This window comes from Thermobia domestica, chromosome 1 (genome assembly GCF_964235325.1).
Source record: "Thermobia domestica chromosome 1, izTheDome1.hap1.1, whole genome shotgun sequence".
Taxonomy (NCBI): domain Eukaryota; kingdom Metazoa; phylum Arthropoda; class Insecta; order Zygentoma; family Lepismatidae; genus Thermobia; species Thermobia domestica.
In genome coordinates this window covers 227,020,370-227,043,803 of record NC_137454.1, presented here as the reverse complement: position 1 = coordinate 227,043,803, position 23,434 = coordinate 227,020,370, and the positions used below count along the sequence as shown (strand labels likewise).

Genomic DNA, 23,434 nt, shown 5'->3' with positions numbered 1-23,434 from the left:
AATAATAATAATAATAATAAAATTATTATTATTATTATTATTATTTGTAGTAATAGTAGTATAATTGATAATAGAATAATTATATTGTCTATGTATTGTCTAGGTAGGACTACACACAGGATTTGGCTCGTTTTAGTTTGACTCGACTCTAATCCGAGTCGAGTTGGAGGATATATTTTTCACGCCGAGTCCTAGAGTAGACCTCAAAGATGTCTGTTTCGAGTCGAGTCGAGTTTCAAAGAAAAGTCGCTCGTGCCCATCCCTACTAATGAGAGCTTAATCGGAGTTAAGCGAAATCGAAAGTCACACTATTTATCTAAGCGACCCCGAAAACTATGAATTCGACATTAATACCGATCATTTTCTAGCAATCTTTTATATGTATCCCCCTCCCATTCACCATAGGTAACCCGACAGCAATCTTTTTCAGACTATAAGAAATTCGGTTAAAATTACTCTAGGCCAGTGGTTCTCAATCTAATTCCTATCACGATTCCCTTTTATCACATCCTCTTGCCAGCGACCCTTCTATAATTTGTGTTTTATAATAAGCTTGTGTGGGATTTTTAACATACCTATTTCTATAATAGTAGAATCCATTTCTTTTTTTTAGTGAACAGTGCCGTGGCATGGAAAATCAGCGCTCGGGGCGAGAGTATACGACGATGTCTCCGTACATATGAGTGAGGTCGACAGACTAGCTGCGAAGCGCCACCATGGTTGGCACGAAGCTCAATAAAATTTTCAAAAGTAAACTCTGCCTTTTCTTGATTTTGAGCACATTTTATTACGTTTTTCCTTCTATTTTATACATGTGCACATGCACTTTCCTATAGGGATGCACGCGAGAAGTCTCGTCTCGTCTCGCATATGCGATCCGAGACACGAGACGAGAGTGAAAATTTTATGCGAGACGAGACTAAACCATGCGAGACGAGACGCTAGACGAGACGCGGTTAAGTCTCGCACGAGAAGTCTCGCGAGACTTCTCGCAGTCTCGCAACATTTATGAATTACATTTAATTGTATATTTAGTAATTTTACATTTATTGAGTTTTCTAATTTGAGCGTTAATGCCTCCAGGAACAAAAAAGTGATTGGGGTAATAGACATTTTATGAGATTTATTATTATTCAAGGTTGATTTTCAGAATTAAAGCCTTCTTTAGTTTCTAAACATTATTAAAAAAGAAAAGCTTTGTAAATTGGAAATTTATTACAACATCGATTTAGGACTTTATTTTGCGACACAAACATATACACGCGGGCGCGCACGAATACATGAACTTCTATTTTTGGTCTGAAAAGCAAATAAGACTCCCTATTGCTGCGAAATATGATATTTCTGTTGTTTCTGTCTTTTTCACATTACTACTAGCGATTAATGTTGGGGGATGGCGGGGAAATCCCCTCTCGTCAAAGTTTATCCCCGGCCCGGCTCGCAGAAATAACATGATATTTTTACATGGAATAAGTATTTTCTTTCTATATATTTATCAAAAACATCCCCCTCTAGTTCGGAAGTTTAATTCAAATACTGGTTTGGCAGGATGTCCCTATAGGTTTCGTGGGAGATGGTAGGAATGGCCCTATATCTGTCAGTAATTTTATTTTCTAGATCTGGCAGTATAAGTTGAAAGCGAAAGTTGATAAAATGCGATAATCCAACATTGCTACAAGCCCGAACGAACCAAAAGAATTGGGTTGTATTGTGTTGTGAGGAGTTCTTTTGTTGTGTACAAGCGCTTTTGGTGGTATAAAAACATCTTTATAATGGGAAATCACCCTTCAAGGAAACGACCAAAACGTGCAAATGTTGATAGTGGCGACGATATTTTAGAAGAGGCAAATATTGCTGGAGACCTCTAAGCTGGAAAACAATGTTGGATCCAGCAACAATTTATGCTGGTTTTGCTGTAAATTATGCTATTAATTTGACGAAAATTAATGGTCCAGCGATCAAATTCCAGCACAACTTTTCTTTTAATTTGGAGCGGAGGGGACACAAGTTCGGATACCATATTGAACTCTAGGTTCCGTCTCCTTAGGATGTTATGAACATTCATCCCATGGAAAGCAATGGCAAACCACCATTCACCTTGCCAAGGGACTTTTAGGTCAAATACCTGCCTTCGGACAGAATATCACATCATCATTCATTAACAGCCATAGAATAACACATTGCAAAATTTTGACCTAGAATATATGCGAGACCATGCAAGAAAGTCTCGCGCGAGACGCGAGATGAGACTCAAAATTTTATGCGAGACGCGAGACGAGACTTCACATTTGCGAGACGAGACCTTACGCGAGACGAGACCAACGCTTGAGGTTGCGAGACGAGACGAGACTTTTCCATTTCTCGTCTCGTCTTGTCTCGCGTGCATCCCTACTTTCCTAACATGAGTAACACACTTCCTACGAAATTTGTGCCCCCTTTTTTCGGCGCCCGGCATTGACAGTGGATACAGTAACTGTACTATCTATATTCCCAACGACGAAGGTGCTGGTTCAAGATTGATGTTAAACTCCTTCTTTGAAAGCTCCCGCCAAGTGAACTTTGTGGTGGACAAACACCATGTGCGTGGGTTTTCTCGGGGTTCTCCCGTTTCCTCCCACTATCTTCATTCCACCATTTCATTCATTTCTCATAATCACCGTCTCCTTTAGCCTAACCGGCATAACCGTGGGACGTAAAACTCAAAGATTTCATTTTTCCTTCTTTGAAGAGGCCATTAACGTATCTGATCTAAGCCCACAACTTCTTAACCAAATAATAGAATGATCATGCTACAAGTCTTTGCAACTGGTTTTCTGTAACAAAGACTTTGGACAAGTTCTGCCTGATGAGGAGAGAAGAATATTCTGGTTTAGTATTTGCTGCTTTAAAGTAATAATTCCATTTGCTACATCGTACTTGTGCGAAAGTTTTTTTTTTTTCATGGTAAACATTAAAACAAAGACAAGAAATCGCTTATCAGTTGAAAATGGCTTCATAATGTTCGTCACGAAGATTGAACCGGGCATTGCTGCACTAGTGAAATTACACCATGCTTAGGTATCTCATTAGGTTTCAATTTTAATTGTATTTCAATGTGCAGGTTTTGTTCCATGTGTATTTTTCTAGTATTTATATATACAGTTCTCATTAGTATCATATCATACGTCTTTCATTTAAATTCATTTTTAAACAACTCTGCACCCTTTGACAATGTTCAGTAGACTTATTTTTTATTGTTCTGTACAGTATGTATAAAAAATAAAAGTATGCCTATCAGAACAAAATTCAAAATAATTTCCGGTATTAGATTCTAACTATATTTATCTCTTCCGCTTATCTTCGCGACCTCCTAGGGGCCACGACTCCCAGGTTGAGAAACCCTGCTCTAGGCATACATGAGTTATGTTGGAACATACATACATACACTTTTATATGTATAAATGCAGATAACAGAGAGTTGAGAGAGAGCGATTAAGGTATTACCGCTCTCAATCTCTTCACTTTACTTTTGCGATTCGTGAATTTCTTACGTGACAATTTGGGGCTTGCTAGTTTTTTTGTCTTGAACCACGATCCGATTTTCGATATGCTCTACCTAAATGCTGTAATGCGAATATTGAGAAGTTACCTGCGTATGAAAATAGCTGCAAATAAATACATTACATAACTTATTTATTGCTATTACACGATTTTCTTAATTTGTATTTAATATTCACATATAACATACCGACGTTCTGTCAATACCTCAAATGTTATATTTTAAAGATAAGAATTGCTTATGTCGTGAAATGATATGAATATATATATTCAACTGATATATACAACTGATGAATTGTAATGTAACTATTTTACATAATTTTCATGCATTGAGGAAAGTAGAATATCATAAAAGAATCTCACCTGAACGGGTATCGAACTCACGATTTAAACGCTCGGGGGTGTACCACTGAGCTATCATGACCGCTTTTCGGAAGCTGCTTCTGAAATATAACTGAGCTCATACGTAAATTATTTTTTTCGTATGGAAATCACAATGACGAAACGAGAGTGTAAATATATAGTTTCGAAATATTGTATCGTTAACTATTTCAATCAACTTTATTTTTTTTCTACACTTAATACCATTTCAACATGTCTTATTATATTTAACAGAAGGAAAAACATATCTGTACATTTTTCCCGATTGCTAAGGTTTGCTTGGAGGTTCGAACCAGCAGCTTTAGTTTACTGTTTTCAGAAGATACCCGAAGTTGGACTTCGAAAGTGTTCGTCTCAATACAGCTATCATCATATCGCTCAATCTGTTTGGTATATGGTATATGTTTTTATACGTGTAAAGTCAGTATAACAATTCATTCTTTAAACAGCTTTTTGTATGTATTAATACTTCTTTATAAAAACTGTTTTTAATATTATTATTACGGCGCACCATTTTCAGATTTCTTTCGCGAGTCGTTAACCAAGTCGTTCCCCACAATAGGCGTGTCGTGCAATTAACCAACCACGCGTCAGGTACTAGCTTTTACCTATTGCTTCCTGCTCACAGCTCAGAACATTGGTAACTATGGATAGACGTACAGCAGTAATTACTTGATGGGAGTTGGAAGGCTATTCTGCAACTGCAGCTAGCAGGCGAGTAGGTGTCCCGGCCTCTACAGGAAAGCGATGGATTCGGAAATATGGTCCTACACGTCAAACTGGTAATTTACGATCTTCTGGTTGTCCGCATGTGTCAACCGAAGCCGAAGATGCGAGATTAGTAAACGAAGCCCGGCTAGACCCACTAAAGACGTCTAGACAGCTAAGGGAAGCTTCTTTTTTTCCTGGTAGTAAGCATACAGCTCTGCGAAGAATTCGTCATGCCGGGTTACGTGGCTGTGTTGCTGCCGTGAAGGAAAAACTCTCAGACGACCACAAAATTTACCGTCTCGCGTTTGCACAGGCGAATGTGGGTCGCAATTGGGAAAACGTAGTTTTCTCAGATGAATCCATATTCACAACATCAAATGAGGGACGCCGTTTTGTGTATCGCCCGAGAGGCACCCGATATGACCCTGGATGTGTTGCTGCTTGAAATCGCAGTGGCCATGTATCTATTTCATGTTGGGGTTGGATTTTCAGGCGCGGAGCAGAACAGCTTCACAGAATTGAAGGACACCTGGACAGTGCTCAGTACTTAGATATTATGAGTAATATCATGGTGCCATCTGTACGAGTATTTCAGCCTGATGGTGTAATTCAGTTCCAGCAAGACCAGTCGCCAATACATACTTCCCGTGTGGTTCAGGAATGGTTCGCAGGGCAGCCTGAGATTGATTTAATTGACTGGCCGCCTCGTGGAGCAGACCTCAATCTCATGGAAAATATGTGGGCAGAAGTGAAGAGTACTCTAAGGGATAGTTGGCCTGAGGCAGATCCACCAGAACCCAAGATGACCTGTGGCATCTTGTTTCCGAAGCATAGCTGGAGGTAGGGGAAGGAGATAAATTTGTCACCCATTTAATAGATTCCATGCCCAGAAGAATAGGGCGTGTAATAAATTCAGAAGGGTGATTTTTTTTTATTCTAGTGTTTGTTTTAAATTGATAACATAGATGTAATATTTTATGTAAGACTCCTGTAATTGGGATTCTCCTGTTGGAGTCAGCGGATTTAAATAAATAAAATAAGTATTGGACACAATATTAATGTCCCCGCCTTAACTCCCGAAAACAGTCCTTTTCAGGGCTACCTAAACGCTTCTGAAAATATTTCTAGAAGTAAACCACTCCTTGAATCCGATTTCTGTGCAATTCTACTAACAAAAAAAAAATCTCTGCAGGCTTTGAACTCAAGATGATCTCATTAACAAGCCCGTACTCTACCAGTGAGCTAACATGAACACGCAAATCCAACCTGAAGAAACACGACTTTCAATTTTCGGTATTCCATTACACTGATGGTCATATACTTTGCAAATGTTGTATTCAACTTGGGATATTCCGCAACACATAATCAAAGCGAGAGAGAGAGAGAGAGAGAAATGAATATACAAAAGCATATTCAACGTATTCGAATGAGACTCTAAGTAACGATATTCCGTTCTAAAGAGAATTTGTGTTTCTTCCCGTGACGTTAAGGGGATCGGGAAAAGTTATGTGTCTTGAAGCAGGATCCGACTTTGGATACTCTGTTTACACACTTTCTATATTCGTAGGAATATACTGTATTTCACGAATGTAAATGACATGCTGTATTGAGAATATTGAGAAGTTACATCTGTATGACAAATAGCTGCAAATAAATACACTACATAATTTAATTATTGCTAATAAACGATTTTCCTAACTTGCATTTAACATTCTCATATATAATACCGACCTACTGTGAAAATTATCTCAGATTTTATATTTTAAAAATAATAATTACTACATTCTGCAATGATTATGTTATATATATACAACTGATATATTTTAATGTAATTATTTTATATAATTTTTCATGCATTGCGGAAAATATAATTTTTAAAAAAGGCATTGACCCAGATAAGATTCGAACTCATAACCTTATGATTTAAGGTCCGACAACTTACCAGTGAGCTAACACAAGGACTTCTGCTAAAGTACTTTTAGCGATGTATAAATATTCTCAAGACAATTATGACATTCATATCCACTACAAACGCTGTTTCTGTTCTACTTTGACTTTTATTTTAGTACTCAGGTGATAATTATATTCTATGTATTAACTTTGAGCATTCTTTTACATATGGAAAGATTCGTTTACGTATCTAAATGTTCCATCACGTATGGAGAGCTAAATGACAAACAAGCATGTGGTGACATTAATACAAAGTTTCGAAATATTGTATCATTAAATATTTCAATCAATGTTGCTTTTTTCTACACTTGGTAACAAGTCTTATTATATTTAAAAGAAGAAAAACACATCTGCAAACTTTTTCCCGATTGCAAAGGCTGGCTTGGAGGTTCGAACCTGGTTTACTATTTCCCGAAGATACCCGAAGTTGGAGTTTGAAAATTTTTGCCTCAAAACACCAATAAAGAATGCGCTCAACCTTTTTGAGACAAGGTGTACACTCGCTGAGTTAAGCAACACTTTATTTTTAAAAAAATATTAACGCGTTACAGTTTCGCCAACTATCCACTTTTTTTTTTTTTTTTTCATCAGACACTATCTATGAAACCAAAGTAGATACTTGGAGAGACTGTTACACGTTAATATTTCTCACAATAAAGTATTGTTTTGCTCAGCGAGTAACTTAAATCAGAATTTAGAAATAGTAAAACAATGTAGTTATTTTTATTTATTTCGCAGCTTTAATAACATAAGTCAGACTAGTATTTGACAGTGGCTTGATGTATTTTGGTTTTTGGAAAGAAGGCCAAATTTTTAAAGTTCCATGTTATCTTTTCCATGCTGTTTGTAGATTTTTCTTCACTAAAATCAACGTTAAACACTTCTTCCAATTTCATTTCAATTTAATCTTGTGATTCAAGTTTGAACTCTAGACTCATTGTAACCTGGTTGGCATACGTTTCTCCTCTGGAATCGTGGATGTAAAGGCCATCACGCAGAAATTCGTTCAATATGTCAAAAGAAACCGTGTCAATAGTATTCCCATCAATAGCAATGCAGGCCTAATCAATAAATAATTTTCAACTTGAACTGAGTTCCGCTGAATCTTCTTCACTAATCGAATAATTCACGTAAACTCTTCCACATAGAAAAGCAATCAGGGAGTAAAATCTAATAGAGTACTCAAGTTCTTGTATTTCGCGGTTTTCTCAACTTTAACTATGTACTGACGAACTTTCTCTCCAAGAGGGTTAATCAGTTCATTTTGAATGTCATAAGAAAATTCACACACCAAGAAAAGAGAAAAGTAAGACTTTAACAGTAAGTAGCAAATTAGATAATAAGTATTATTTTTAAGTACTCAATATGTAACTTATCCATTAAGAATATAGGTCTATCTGTTGTATGTACACTATACAACAGAACAACATAAACGAGACCGACATCCAAAACTCAATCAGCTAATCAGTGAATGGAACCTGGAATAGGACAGGAAATCGGGATTGTTCAGGGCCATCATGGGTGACCCTCTATACAAAACTCTCACTGTAGTTAAAGTATGACATAGTTCTTGAGGTGGTGGAGGGTCTTCCCTCCAACAAGTCTAGGTAAGCGTACAAGTAAATTTTGAGATAAGAAACCCAATTATTGCATCACTAACCACCATCAAGATGCTGGTTAAACCATTGATTAATTAGCAACTGATTATTAGCACCGGCGAGCCCCCCCCCCCTGAGAAGATAGAGCCAGGGTAAAGTTATTGTTGACTCCCTTTACACCGCCATTAACACTGAATACATATCACAAAATGATTTCTCAGTAGTAGTTATCGTTTTTAATGTACGGGGATACACTTAATGACGAAGATGAGAAACAATTTTGGGAAGGCTGTACCTACAATATGCCACAAAACAATTAAGGGTTAGGATTAGAAATTAGATTTTTGGGATTTCGAGATCTATGGCCACGCTAGCCTGTCAATTATGTCTCTTGATGGTCACACTGCCTGGGAAATTCGGGAAGAGAGAAATGGGGAAGGGAATGAGCGGACTGGGACCATTATGTGAGGTAAAATCCCGGCGTATGCCTGGTGTGAATGAGGGAAATCTTAGTCTATATGACTGGCCTGAAAAAGTTTTTACACTTTTTAGACTGAGTGTCCCCACCGGAAAGCGCACCATGCGGGGACACACAAAACAATTATGTATAAATAATTTTTCAATATCTGTTGTTTACAATGTACGGTTTCAGAGAACGATAGAGATAAGAACAAATTTAGGGAATGCTGAATCAACAGCAGAAAACAATTTTTCGATATCCTTTACCGTTGTTGCTTACAATTTAATATTTAATATTTGTCATTAGACAGAAGGACGGGCGAACGGACACAGACTCCCCATACTAAAAAACTTCCCATATTTACGCTTACTATAAGAATTCCCATATTTAACACACTATAAGAATTCCTATACTTACGCACACTATAAGAATTCCCATATTTACCGTAATATAAGTATTCTTGTACTTACGCATATTATAAGACTTCCCATACTTATGCATACTATAAGAATTACCATACTTGCACATACTAAAGTCTATGTATTTCCGTGCTTACGCATACCATAGTTTGAATTGAGTTGATTTTAACGTCTCTTTCAGCAGCTAGCTTATACATGTATAAGACGTGACTTACTGATTAACGTGGAATCCGAACCACGTGAACTCCCGCCGGGAATCGAACCTGCGTTTCCAACGACAAAGGCGCGTACGCTAATCGCTTAGCCATGGAGGAGCTAATATATACTATGGTTTGAATATCTACAAGTATAATGAGAATGATAGTAAAAAACAAAAGAATAGGTTGGTTACCCCGAAAATCAAACTAATTAATAGATGCCGAATGTTTAGGCATTAAAAACCTTGAAAAAAGTCAGGCAAATAGGCACTAAAAAGTAACTCGAAAAATGAAGATAAATACTCAATACAATCTATATTATAAAATTGAAAGTGACTATGTCTGTGACTCTTAATCTCTTAAACCGTCCGACCGATCTGGATCAAATTTTCAACGTAGATGCGGTTCTGGTCTCGGCGTATTTTTAGCTATTTACTTTGACGGTATAGTTTAGGGGAGTGGGAGGAGGGGATATAGAAAAATAAATAAAACTTAATAACTATTGAACCACCCGACCGATCTCGATGAAACTTTCAACATAGATAAGGTTCGGGCCTAGGATGTTTTCTTCATTTCACTTTTACATGCAACGAAGGGGAGGAGGAGATTTAAGTCGAAAAAGTAAAAATAAAAGTGTCTGTCTTTGTGACTTCATCACGTTTAAACCACCCGTGACTGATCTTATCCAAATTTTCAACATAGATGAGATTGAGATATAAGGTGGTTTTTATATCACTTTAACTGTAGAACTTAGGGGAGGGGGAGGGGAGGAGAGAAATCTATAAAAATAAATGAAAATAACTCTTGAGCAACCAGATCTATCTTGGTCAAACTTTCAACATAGATAACGTTTGGGTCTTAGATGTTTTCGTTATTTCACTTTTATGGTGGAACCTTGGGGAGGGGGAGGGGGAGATATATATGTATAAAGAATAAAAATAAAAGAGACCGTCTTTGTGACTTCATCACGCTTTAACCACAGGACGGATCTTAATCAAATTTTCAATATGGATTCAATATGGATCAAATTTTCAATATTTCAATTCAAGTTCAGACCTTGGGTGGTTTTTATATCACCTTGACGGTAGACCTTAGGGGAGGGGGAGGAGAGGGGACAAATATATAAAAATAAATAAAACTTAATACCTGTTGAACCACCCAACCGATCTCGATCAAATTTTCAACCTAGATGAAGTTCGAACATGAGCTGATTTTTGTCATATCACTTTGACGATGTAACTTAATAGAGGGGAAAGACATTTACAAATGATCGAAAATGACCGATATTAGTGTCGAATCTATAGTTTTTGAGGTCGCTGAGATGAACAGTGACACTTCTGATGCCATTTAAATCGAAATTCAACTCCGCAAAAATTCAGCTCCAATATATCTACCTAGGTATAATCAAAATGACCAATATCAGTGTCGAATTCATAATTTTCGGGGTCGCTGAGATGAACAATGACACTTCCGATGTCCTGGCCCGCAACATGGGGAGGAGAAGGCAGGCACGTAGCCAGGATTTTGTTAAGGGGGGGGTCCGTGACATGAAGTACTGTGGTCACTACACGAGGGGCTCGACCATTCTAAACTATTTTACTGGAACATATATTGGTTCTTTTAGCCAGGATTTCGTAACAGGGGGGAGGCGTGACATTAAATTCTGAAGGGCCAGGAGCTCGATCAATCTAAACTACTTTACTATCAACATATATTGGTTTGTTAGGACAATAAAATGAGGGTATGTTGGTAAGTATTTTAATAACAAACCATGAAGAAATCTCGAGTGAAAGAATAAAAAAAAAAACGTATTGAAAAATATTTTACAATATTTAAGTTGTTCCTCTGTTCATTCAAATATAACAATTTTCCTTTCATTATGACCTCAACTATTATGAAAAGTACATACCCAAGCATGTCTTGTACAATATTTTACAACATCTGCGTTCCTTTCTGTGTTGAATCAAATGTTAACAGAACTTTCTTTCCACATATTTTTTGTTTTTATTATTCCGTCAACTACTGTCTGTTCCAAATGACAGGTTAATAAACGAGCAGTACAAAATTGTTTTTGAAATAACATGTTTAATGCTGCAAGGATGCGATGACGAAAAATTATGATAAAAAAAATGTCCACGCTATTACACAACGGCACTATGCTTTCGGACGCTTGAAATCTCCCTGACTAGCAGCAGAAATTCTGAGAATTTCGTAACTTTTCAAGAAATTTCAAATTTCCTGACTCTTACAGGTAGGGATGCGCACGAGTCGAGTCGAGACAAAATTTTCCTGAGAAAATTCGAGTCGAGACACAGCTCTTCTAATAGAAAAGTATACGTTTTTCGAGTCGAGACATCACTTTTACAGCACATTTTCGAGACGAGACAGCCTCAAATATTGTCTCGTGCGCATCCCTACTTACAGGATATGTCACTCACCTCGCCATCATGTATTTCAAATAATACAAATCTCCTCATAAGAAAGAGTAACCAAAAGCTTCTTATATTTTTCTATTTTTAACGCTGATCTTCCTTTTTCTCATTTCATTTTGTGTCATCCTTCCTTATTTTTTTTTTCATTTCTGGTCTCGAAGGGGGGGGGAGTCCGGACCTCCCGGATTCCCCCTTGGCTACGTGCCTGGAGAGGGGATATATAAAAATAATCGAAAATGAAAAAATATGAAGGAAAGCTTTAGTAATAGTAAAAGGTTTAAGTAACGAAACATATTATTATTTTTTCTTAATTTAATCCAGCGAAGCGGGTAATTGATGCTAGTTAAAAAATAAATTCAAGTCATAGACAATGTTTTAAAAATATACTTAGGTAGAAACATACCTGATGGTTAATATCTTCTTGTACTTTATACATAGAAACGAAGCTTGACATGTATACCATGTACCATAAGTGTATACATGGTACCATACCTTAAGTGTATACATGGTATACTTGGTAAATAGTTTCTCTATAGCAATTTATCACTACACATAAGTCCAAAATCTATACACTTACCAGTACAAACAGCAGTCCAAAGTTTTACAGCACTTTATCAGTACACATAGTAGTCCAAAGTTTTATGATACTACTACAAACAACACTTACATTTCTCGGAAGAGGCAGAATCCTTTCTTGAAATACTAAATTATAAAAACCCAAGAAAGTCTTATTTTAGGGAAAATGCATAGAATAGACAACATTAGGCACCAAAACAATTAATTTAGGCAGGAATGAGCGAAACAGACAAAAATTGGCAAAATAAAATTTTTCTTAAATTGAAGCTGTAACTCTCCATATAAACTTTAAAACGTTATTTTTGATCATATCTTTAATATTAAAGAATGGGCACTTTGTCTAACATCCGGTCTCTACTGATAAGTTTTAGAATTAATGTGGTCAATTCTCGTTATTCACGTATTGGATATTACAAGGTTAGATATTCTTAGTTATAGTTAACATTTGATGAAACACAAAAATGGTATAAAGTTGAGGGAGAGTGAAGAAACAAAGTTCAAAGAAGGGGGACAAATTTATTTCAATTGTTTGTTTTAACAGTAGAGTCTAATGGCAAAGGATAAAGGGGTGACACGTTATGGAGGTTTAAGAAAACAGCTGTTCCTTTCACATTGATTCGAGGTTCCCGCCAAGTTATAATTGAAATTTTAATGAATAAAAAGAAAACAAAATTTTAAGATTTGCTAGTAACGATAAATTTGTTTAAGAAATGAATAATTTATGCTCAAACAACTCGTTTTACTTAATATCATTTCTTGGTGGGAATACAGGATGATTCTTTATAGGGTTTACTACTTCAATCTGTTATAATTCTTTATTGAACCACTTACAGACTTAGTTTATATGTCATTTTACTGCAAAATACTTCAAGTTTGACTGACGGAGTGAGTAGTTGCGGAGTTGACCACATGCGGCGCCACTGGTCAGTCGTTGAAAATGGAGACTTTCACTGGTGCGGAAAGAGCTAATTGCGTGTTTTGGTTTAAAGAAACGAAGTCAGCAACGAGTGTACAGCGTAATTTTCGCACTCAACACGGCAAGAAACCACAAAGCAGACCAACAGTGTACAAATGGCACCAGACATTTGTTGAAACAGGTTGTTCTGTGCGACACAAATGCTCCAGGGCGCTCAATCGTGACTGGCGATGTAGTGGAAGCAGTTAGGGAGATTTTGTCCGCAGTCCTCGAAAATCTACACGACGTTCATCACAAGAAACTGGTATCCCCCAGATCACTGTTTGGCGTGTATTGCGTAGACGTTTGTCCATGAAGCCACAAACTGTCCTTGGTGCAAGCACGGAGTGAAGCGGATAAACATACCCGACATAAATTCTGTGTTACCGTGTTGGATCGAATTAGTGATGATGAGTCATTCTTGAACAATATGGTATTCAATGACGAATCAACTTTTCACCTTTCCGGCCGAGTCAACACACACAATTGTCGTATTTGGAGTACGGAAAATCCACATGCGCACGTGGAGCTGGTTCGTGACGGCCCCAAAGAGAAGTGTTTTGCGCTGTTTCCAGAGCAAAGGTGTATGGACCAAGAGCACCATCACCGGCATCGCCTATCTTGATATACTCCAGAACTTCCTTGTTCACAGTTAGATGAAAATGACCACGATGGCCACTTGTGGTGGTAACAAGGTGGTGCCCCGTCGCACTACATGGTAAACGTAAGGAATTTCTTGATCAGCATTTCCCAGATAAATGGATAGGTCCTGGTGGACCAATTGCCTGGCCACCACGGTCTCCAAAACACACGCCACTTGACTTCTTTCTGTGGGGGTTTGTGAAAGATAAGGTGTACATCACTCCCCTACCTAATAATGTTAATGAACTGAAACATTGCATCACAACAGCCATCGCGGACGTTACTCCCGAAATGCTGGCTGCTCTTTGGCAGGAAATCGACTTTCATTGGCATGTGTCCAGAATGACCGCAAGTACATACATTGAACCACAATGGATTTGTCACAAAAAAAAAAAAAAAAAAAAAAAACTTAAAGTGTTTTGCAGTATAATGACATATAAACCAAGTATGTAATTGGTTCCAATAAAGAATTATAACTGATTGAAATTGTAAACCCTATAGAGAATCACCCTGTTTATCAGGGGAATACAAGGGTTGCATCATGGACTCTAGAGGAGATGGGTATAGCAGCATACATTATATTTCAATCTTTACAATTTTCACTTTGGTAATCTTTCCCAAATACTTTTAAGTTCTCACGTATAATGATGCATAAGATGAGGGATCGATTTCCGATATAATCACATGTTGAAGTTCATTTCTGACAGTCTCTGAGCTTGTTGTAAAGGGATATGGACGGTAAGTAAGCAAGTTGCAAAAGCAAAGTCATTACAGTACTACGTACGTATTTTTTCACAACTATAGTAATTATTTCTAATTCTTACATAATGAAATATTTATTGTTTCGTTATAGACATGAAGTGGTGGACAGTGGCTGCCATTTTGGCATTGTCTCTGAGCAACGTCCGAGGAGAATCATTCTTTCATCGTTTAAGACAAGCGATTGTTGGGAGTAGAAGTTTTTCGCAAATGTTTACGGATGTCATTATGGAGATCGTGGGAAGAACTGGAGAACATGTCATTAGTACACCGGTAATTAAATAAAAATTTCTAGCATGCTTCCTGGACAATTAATTTTGTTTTTGCGTAGCAAACTTCTATACATGTTAAATATCCATAGCAATTTATACGAGGGCTGCTGAAAAACATTCTGCAAACTACTACTTTCAATGGCACTAGTTTTCTGATATTATAAAAGCGAAAGAACAGACCTTGCTATTTTTAAATTATCTTTGATTATTTATTAAAGTCTATTCGTTTATTTTTCACAGCAGTTTGAAGGAATATCTCAGAAACAATTGTTCGGAATGCATCAACAGCCTCTTCCACCGACACAAATCGCTCACAATATGTCTTATTTCTCATCTGTGGATCGAAAAGAAGTAAGGTGTTAAATCAAGTGAGTGCGAAGAATGAATCATTAATAATTATTAATTCGACATTTTTAGTAAAAGAATCAACGGCTTGGTGTGATGAGCGGAAACTGGCGTTGTGGTGCTAAAAAAATAATGCGATGATTTGGGTTGGTTTTAGGCACTTCATTGATAGCTCCTGGTAAACAAATTGCTGTCTGTTACTCATTACATTTACAGTTCTTGGATCTTATAAAGGTATGGTTACCACATGTCTTGTGTAATCGAAGAAACAAGCAATCATTTGCTTGGCAACATTCCAAGACTCGAATAAATAACTTTTTTTTTTCTTTTTGTCTTATTTGAAACACCCGAACAGTGGATTGTTGTTTAATGGGTCCAAGTTTAGTCCCTTCTACGAATGAATTACACCAAACTTGACTTACATCGTTTGAACTTTTTGAGCATTTTTTTTCTTACACCTAATAACACGAACCTGTTTATGAGCTTCCGTCAGGTTGTGTAGGATCTAGAGCCTTGAAAGATCCCATACGTTTAGGTAGCCATGCAAAGTCGTATGTATCGCTTTCATGTCAATGTGCAAGAATGCCTGAATCTAATGTTACTTTACAGCATCAACATTAGTGGCAAAAAAGAGGCATTAATGGACGACCTTCACGAAATTTATCCCGGAGAAATGTGCATAGACGCCGAAATTCGGAAAACCAATTGAACACAGTCCTATTGGATGGTGCTTCATCTTCACCACCAAAACCAATTTGCTCGATGCATTGTTGTGGTGCTCAATTACAATTGCAATTATTAATAAAAATTAGCATTAAATATTCACAAAAAATTTCCGTTTTTCACACTAAACTACTTCAAACTGCTGTGAAAAATAAATGAATTGGCCTAAACAATCAAAGATCGTTTACTAATAGAAAGATCTATTCTGAATTTAGTAATAGCGGAACATTAGCATCATTGCAAGCAGCAGTTTGCAGAAACTTTCCCAGCAACCCTTGCATGTATTGTATAACATTTTCACACTGACACACAATCATAGTCATCAGTGGCGTGCCGTGACTTTTCTCACAGGGGACTAGGTTCGAAGAGAATGTGTGCTGTAGAGTGGAGGTCCTGAGTAGTATTGTTGGCACCAAATAACACAATTTATATGTTTCTGTAAACGCTTCTTCTACCAAGCCTCTTTCTTTCAAGAAATGGATAATTTCAGTCTATAACGACTCTATAGAAAAGCGTCGTCAACCTGGTTCGTCTTGTAAAATATAAGTTACGAAGCGATAATTACTTTTCTTTATGCAAAAATCAACTCAGATATTCAAAGATTATTAGTCTCACCTTTATTGCTTGATATGTCTTAAATATTCTTTTTAAAACCGTAAAATACATAAATTCTCCTGACTAGGTCAACACATAACATGTACATAGTCACAACTATCCCATAATAATCTCTTACATATATTAAAAACATTCTTCTTTTCTGTTAATTTAAAATGAACATTCTACTAAGTATATTACATATTTATGAGCACTTTTTGCCCACGGTACAGGTAAATATTATACAAACTAAAGTATTTCGTTATAGAAAATGTCGCCCGATAAAGGGACTGAATATAAAAGTCATGAGTGGGCTTGGCTTTTATATTCAAGAACCACTGGTCTGATTAGATTAATGTTCGTACATTACATATGTTCTTTATATTTTGATCACACCTCGTATATATCTTCATTACTTTTTGGTTAACCCTCATATATATATAAAATATTTATTATCATTCACATAAATACATTTACAATAAATCTTTGATTTCATTAATATTTCTCTCTTATTACATTATTATTTATTCTTTATCATTAAAAACATCGTCGCTTAGAAATATAATTAACGAGGGTGAAACACAAATTATCAAGATTACTAGTTTCGATCATTATTACAAACGATGATGTGACAAATAATATTTGTTCTTTTCGGGCGCATTGTATAACAAATAAGTTAGATGTTGCAATTGTAATGTATACATAGTAGCACTAAGATGTCCAAAATAAAGAAGAATTTCACTCAAGGTAGTCATTGAATAATTGATTTTATAGAATGGATCTTATTCTTAACATAATCTTTGATAATTAAACACAAATCAATCTGATATAAAATAATTTTTGCCTTTAACTAATTATAAATTGAATTATGATTCTTCACATTAATAAGAAAGAATAAAAATTAAACATAACCTACGTTTGAATAATCAAATGGAAGTAAATAAATTTATTTTACAGAAACAAAAGACACCTTTTTGTTATTAAATAAACACATTTTTCATTATTATTGTTATTTTTCATTCTTATTTATTTGATCAAGAATGTTGGGTGCTACTAACTCTTTAACTAGATGCATTTCAAATATTTATAACCATCGTTTTCATTATTAATATTAACACAAACTTTAAAACGAAAATTCACAAGAATCTATAACCAACATGGGTTTAACCTAATTTCGTTAACGGTAATCATGTTACATTCGCACTGGCATATGAATCTAATAAAGTGCACTGTACTGCACAATCGTGATTATGTTCTACATTAGGTTGTACATGTCTTTCATCGTGATTTGAATTTTGATACGAAGTACCATCTCGTGAACACTGATTATGTCTATACGTAGGATTGGTAGCATCTCTAGGATTTCGACATGTATTTCTATTGTTTTTGTGTCTACTTCGGTTGATTAGGTTAGGCGGATTCCCTACATAACCTTGTCTATTTTGTTCATTTTGATTGCTAGAGTAGACTCGTCTTAGGTTCGGTTCATTATTATTCACACTTCGGATATTTAAATTCCGAACAGGGACCGAATGATCTGTATTATTCTTATTTTTACCCATTCCTGGTTGTGTTAGATTCATAGCATGATATTGAGTTTCGTAGCATTGTACAAGCATTAATAAATGACTGAAACTCATACACTGTGTGGAAAATAAGATCTGCTGTAATTTAAATGGAAGCAAATTGCGAATCGATGCAATTATTCTTGATTCCGATTGCAAGGGATTAACAACCTTTAATTCATTATAGACATTTACAACAAACTCAACAATAGATTTGTGCAATCGAGGATTGAAATGTTGATTTCTAAGAGTGGCATCTCTGTTTGCCAGCAAAAAGTCATTTTCGTAATTCGCGATCAATGCCGCTTTAAATTCCTCATATGTACTAATGTGATCACGTATTGCCTTAAACCATAAGGAACAAGGTGGGAGTAATACATGGGGTATTAATTTCATGTATTGTGATCGGTCGATAGACATTATATTGCATTCGTCTTGGAACTTCTCTAAGAAAGAACTAGCATTTTCATTGCACTTACCACTAAATTTACTCATGGCTTTGATTTCGCTCATCTTGACACTTAACTTTACCTTTCTTTTCTCACTCCTTGTTCTTGTGGTGTGATTGTTCCGGTCCGTAGCGTGCTGTGTCATGATACCATTTATATTTCGTTCATCAGTGATCTTCGGACAATTTTCCTCTAATATAATATCCTCCTCAGATTCCGGCGAAGGCGTATTTATATCCGGTGATTGGGGAAACTCGAAGCGATCACTGCCCAGATTATTGCGATAAATGTTATCTCTAGCCTGTAACGTTTTAATTTCTTCCTGCATAGTAGCCAACTGGATCTTTTGATGTTTAACGGAAGATTCTATTAACGTTAAATCCTTTTTTACAGCACAGATTTCATGATTTTGATGATCGTGCTTTTCTTGACACTCATCGGCTATCCTTTTTAACTTCTCTTCAAACTGCGAGGATATGTCGTTCATCACCTGGACGATTGTTTGTTTCGTATCGTCTGATTTCAGTTCTATCCGTTCTATTCGTTTACTTAATTCTTCATACTGCTTGCTAGCTTCGTTAAATTTCAGTTCTATCTTCTTTTCCATGGTCTGGCTAACTTCGTTAAATTTCAGTTCTATCTTCTTTTCCATGGTCTGGTTAGATTCGTTTAACTTCTGTTCCATGGTCTTGTTAGCTTCGTTGAATTTCAATTCTATCTTCTGTTCCATGGCCTGGTTAGCTTCATAGAACTTCTGTTCCATGATCTGGTTATATTCGTTGAACTTCTGTTCCATGGTTTGTTTTATCTCAGTCGTCATTTGCATAATTTGTCGCTGCACCGCTAACAAAAGTCGATCCTCAAATGACAAACTTGGTGTTGCACTAATTTCACCTGGATTACTGGTATTAGATTCCTGTTGCACTATTTCACTATCCATTTTTCTTTTGATGACCTTACCGCTTCGTAATACGGTTAAGTTCGTATTCATAAATGGTAATATCCAAGTAAATTCAGCCCTACTTTCCTTCTTCGGGAACTGAATTTTCAAAAGTCCCGGGTTCCGGCACCAAATTTTTATAACGACTCTATAGAAAAGCGTCGTCAACCTGGTTCGTCTTGTAAAATATAAGTTACGAAGCGATAATTACTTTTCTTTATGCAAAAATCAACTCAGATATTCAAAGATTATTAGTCTCACCTTTATTGCTTGATATGTCTTAAATATTCTTTTTAAAACCGTAAAATACATAAATTCTCCTGACTAGGTCAACACATAACATGTACATAGTCACAACTATCCCATAATAATCTCTTACATATATTAAAAACATTCTTCTTTTCTGTTAATTTAAAATGAACATTCTACTAAGTATATTACATATTTATGAGCACTTTTTGCCCACGGTACAGGTAAATATTATACAAACTAAAGTATTTCGTTATAAGTCACAGTTTTATTTGAAAAATCTAAGTGTCTGTAAACCTATATTAATTCACTTCGCAAATTGTTAAAATTAAAAAAAAAAAAAAACTCCCGTAAATTGATTTAAGGGTCAAAAACAAGCAATCAGGAAATCGAGATTTCAAGCACTGAAAATTCTTTAAATCTAACAGCTCAAGAAATTGTAATTCACTGTGATCTTGAAATCAAAGTATCAATAATGTCATTGAAGAGACGCACATATTTAATTTCTGAATCTGTTGAGTCATCTACTTTACGTCTTTTATTAGAAGGTTCCCGCTGTCATCCAATTCTACTTTTCTATAAGTCTTCAAAATCGTTTCTTGCATTTCTAAGTTGAGATACCATCTTTTGTACTTTTTGGATGCAATATTTCACATCCAAGGTTTTACTTTAAAGAATGTTGAATAGTATATCCGTGCGCGAAAAAAAAAAAATGACTGAAAACTTTTAGTAGAAATGCAAAATCGAAATCCTTCAATGATAACTCACACATTTTTTCTTTTTTTCTTTTTTGTAGTCATGAAAGCTTCGGTGTCGCAATTATCTGAATCTTCTACAATGTTCTCAGAACACAGTAAGGGTTCTATTTGATTTTCATTTACTGCATTCACAATTTTGGAATTGTAATTCCATCTTATAGTGGCAACCGTTGGAAATCGCTTAGTTACTTCTGATTCAGCAAGCGCGTTATAGCGTTTCGATGAATATGAAAAGAAATTTGGAATGCCACTTATTCTAAAAAATATTTTACATTCCTTGATGTGATTAACAGATTGAGTCTGTGATGATAGCAGTGTATGGTGAGTGCACTCAAACACCTTTTCACAAAAAATTGTAAACCGTTCAAATGTCCAGAAAATGTGGCAGCTCCATCCATAGCCTAGTGCTACAAGCTTTTGCTTACAATTAAAATGAGAGAGGATTTGGAAACCATGCTCACTTAGAGCAGTCGCAGTGCAATCACTAGTAACATCTGAAAAACAAATAAATCTTTCATGAATTGCCGTCTTTCACGTAACGATTGAATGTTAAGAGATCTTTGCAATGTCCGTAGTTTTGTCCAACATTGTTGCTGTAAGAAGTGTATTGTTTATTTCTGACTTAATTTTATCCAAAATTACTCACCAACACATTTAATAATATAATTCTGAATTCTGTTTGATGTTCCTTTAAACACTCCCATGCTGTGAAGATGACAAGTCAACATGGGCGCCCGAACGAGAGGGCAGGGTGGGTCCCGGACCTTCCTCTGGCTCACGAAAATGTATACGTAATATAGCAAACCACGTATATTAAATATCAGAAATACCAGACGCAACATAGCAACCATGGAGATGGGCCCCTCCCTAGAAAATTTTCTTCAAGCGCCCCTGCAAGACCATTTAGTGTCGTACTTGAAAGTAACTGAATTACTTCAATATAATTTCCCTAATTGACAGAATCTTCCTGTTTGTTATGACTTCTAAATGATAGCTCTTGTTTAGCCATAAAACAAGAGGAACAAATCAATCGGTTCATTAGTTCTCGGTTTGAATCAACTTCTGCATTGCTTGCTCAATTGAAAATCAATTCTGGTTTCCCGAAAGTTTTCAATTTAGTTATTGTGGACAGGTGTAAATAACATTTTTCTTGACGCAACTTGGGTTTGTGAAAATTGTTCATGTCACAAAAGCCATCATTATTCCACACGTCCTTTTCTATGTGGAACAGAATACAAGGCCAGCAATACAGTTTGTTTCTTGTCTTACATGCAGTTAACTATTTTGAAGAAGCAAAATAATCCGTTTTGATATTATGTATGTAATCTTTCATTTTTGTCTAAATGGAAATGCTTGGAGTTGTTCTACCACTGGTTATTATTTGTTGCATTTCTTGAAAATTAAGGAATCCAATGGTCCAGAGTACAAGGCTGAAACGGCCGATCCCCACCCCTACTGTCCCCTATACCAATTAAAGTAATACTGCTTGCACCATCGCTTTGCTGCAAGGGACTAGATTTCTCAGACGAGTCCCCTTCCATACTTTATTCTTCGAGTCATTTGCAAAATATATTGATAATCTAAAAAGTTCACACTTCACTAGATTTGTTAAAGTGTCAAGATTAATACTGTAAATTTAATAGCGTTAAAACTATTAACTGTAAAAAGCAAACGAGCATTAAATTCGCTTACGACAGAACGCCCGTGCTTAGAGCTTAGACAACATAATATGAGGACTAGCTGGCTGGATCCTGTTCCCTTCCCCGAGAAAAGCCGATTAAAACCCGAGCGTTTCCGATCTCCACTTCGCTGTCGCACCCAGCATACGGGCGCTGACTATAGTTGTGTCAGAACAATTGAAATAGTGTTATTTTACGAAAATAGAGAAATACAATGTTTTCGTTTTCTTTGGTATATATTTATCACAAAATACTTTAATTAAAATGCCAGGGGACTAGCCTAGTCCCCTAGTCCCCTTGACGGCACGCCGCTGATAGTCATACGTCTTGCAAATAAAATCAGAAAAATAAACGCAATGCTGAACAAGACTGCACTTATTTAATATAAGAATACATTTACATGTGACGTTTCGATCTTCCAGCCAAGATCCTCATCAGACATACACTCTTGATCGTGTACGTCTGATGAGCATCTTGGCTAGAAGATCGAAACGTGTAAATGTGTGTTTATATTAAATTAGTGCAGTCTTGTTCAGCAGTGTGTTTATTTTTCTAACATTTTCACAGTGAAGGAAACTATTATTATTATTATTATTATTATTATTATTATTATTATTATTATTATTATTATTATTATTATTATATTTTACTGTTTTACGTAGATATGATGAAAATAAATCATTTTTAATATTACGAAAACCAATGATAATGAAAACCAAAGTAGAGAAAAAGTGGTAATTCTAACAAGTACTAAGTTTGTCATTTTACAAATTGTCATTTTACAATTTACAATTTTTGTCATGTTGCAATTTACAAGTAATGCTATTTGTAGACGATCAAAGAAAGCTTGTAGACGATCATTCATTTTTAAAACATTCTATACCCCTAAACTATTTAGAGCCACTTCAATGCAAAAGATAAAGTATAGCAAAATTTATATTCTTGAATCAATACTATAAAACAAGTAGCCGTATCATTTACGAAAATCTTACCAGAAATTTAACAACCTTAAAAAGATTGAAGAAAAGAAATAGCGGTATTTCAAAAGTCTTGTGTATTGCCTTGTGAGTTAGAGTCCGAAAAAATAAGCTGGAATGTTGCATTACCGAAACCCATTGAGGCGCTTTATATCCAGGTACAATAAAATGTAAAAGTACACATTGTAGTGTCGCGACTTTGTTCATTTATTTACCAGAGGGGTGTTTCGCTCTAACTTAACCTGCATCATTGTTTAAGTTACTAA

The 23,434-nt window shown here is 35.8% G+C and overlaps 2 protein-coding genes across 3 annotated transcripts in view; one reads left to right on the top strand and one right to left on the bottom strand.

Annotated features, from left to right (window-relative positions):
* Positions 1-23,434, bottom strand: part of LOC145694414 (phospholipase B1, membrane-associated-like) — a 449,404-nt gene that overhangs the window by 149,852 nt on the left and 276,118 nt on the right. The window lies entirely within an intron of this gene.
* The window catches only part of LOC145665537 (phospholipase B1, membrane-associated-like), a 73,231-nt gene continuing 62,995 nt past the window's right edge, over positions 13,199-23,434 (top strand). The window contains exons 1-2 of the mRNA XM_081732841.1: positions 13,199-13,421; positions 14,712-14,890. Of these exons, the coding sequence (XP_081588967.1) occupies positions 13,199-13,421; positions 14,712-14,890 (402 nt within the window). The remainder of the gene's footprint in view (positions 13,422-14,711; positions 14,891-23,434) is intronic.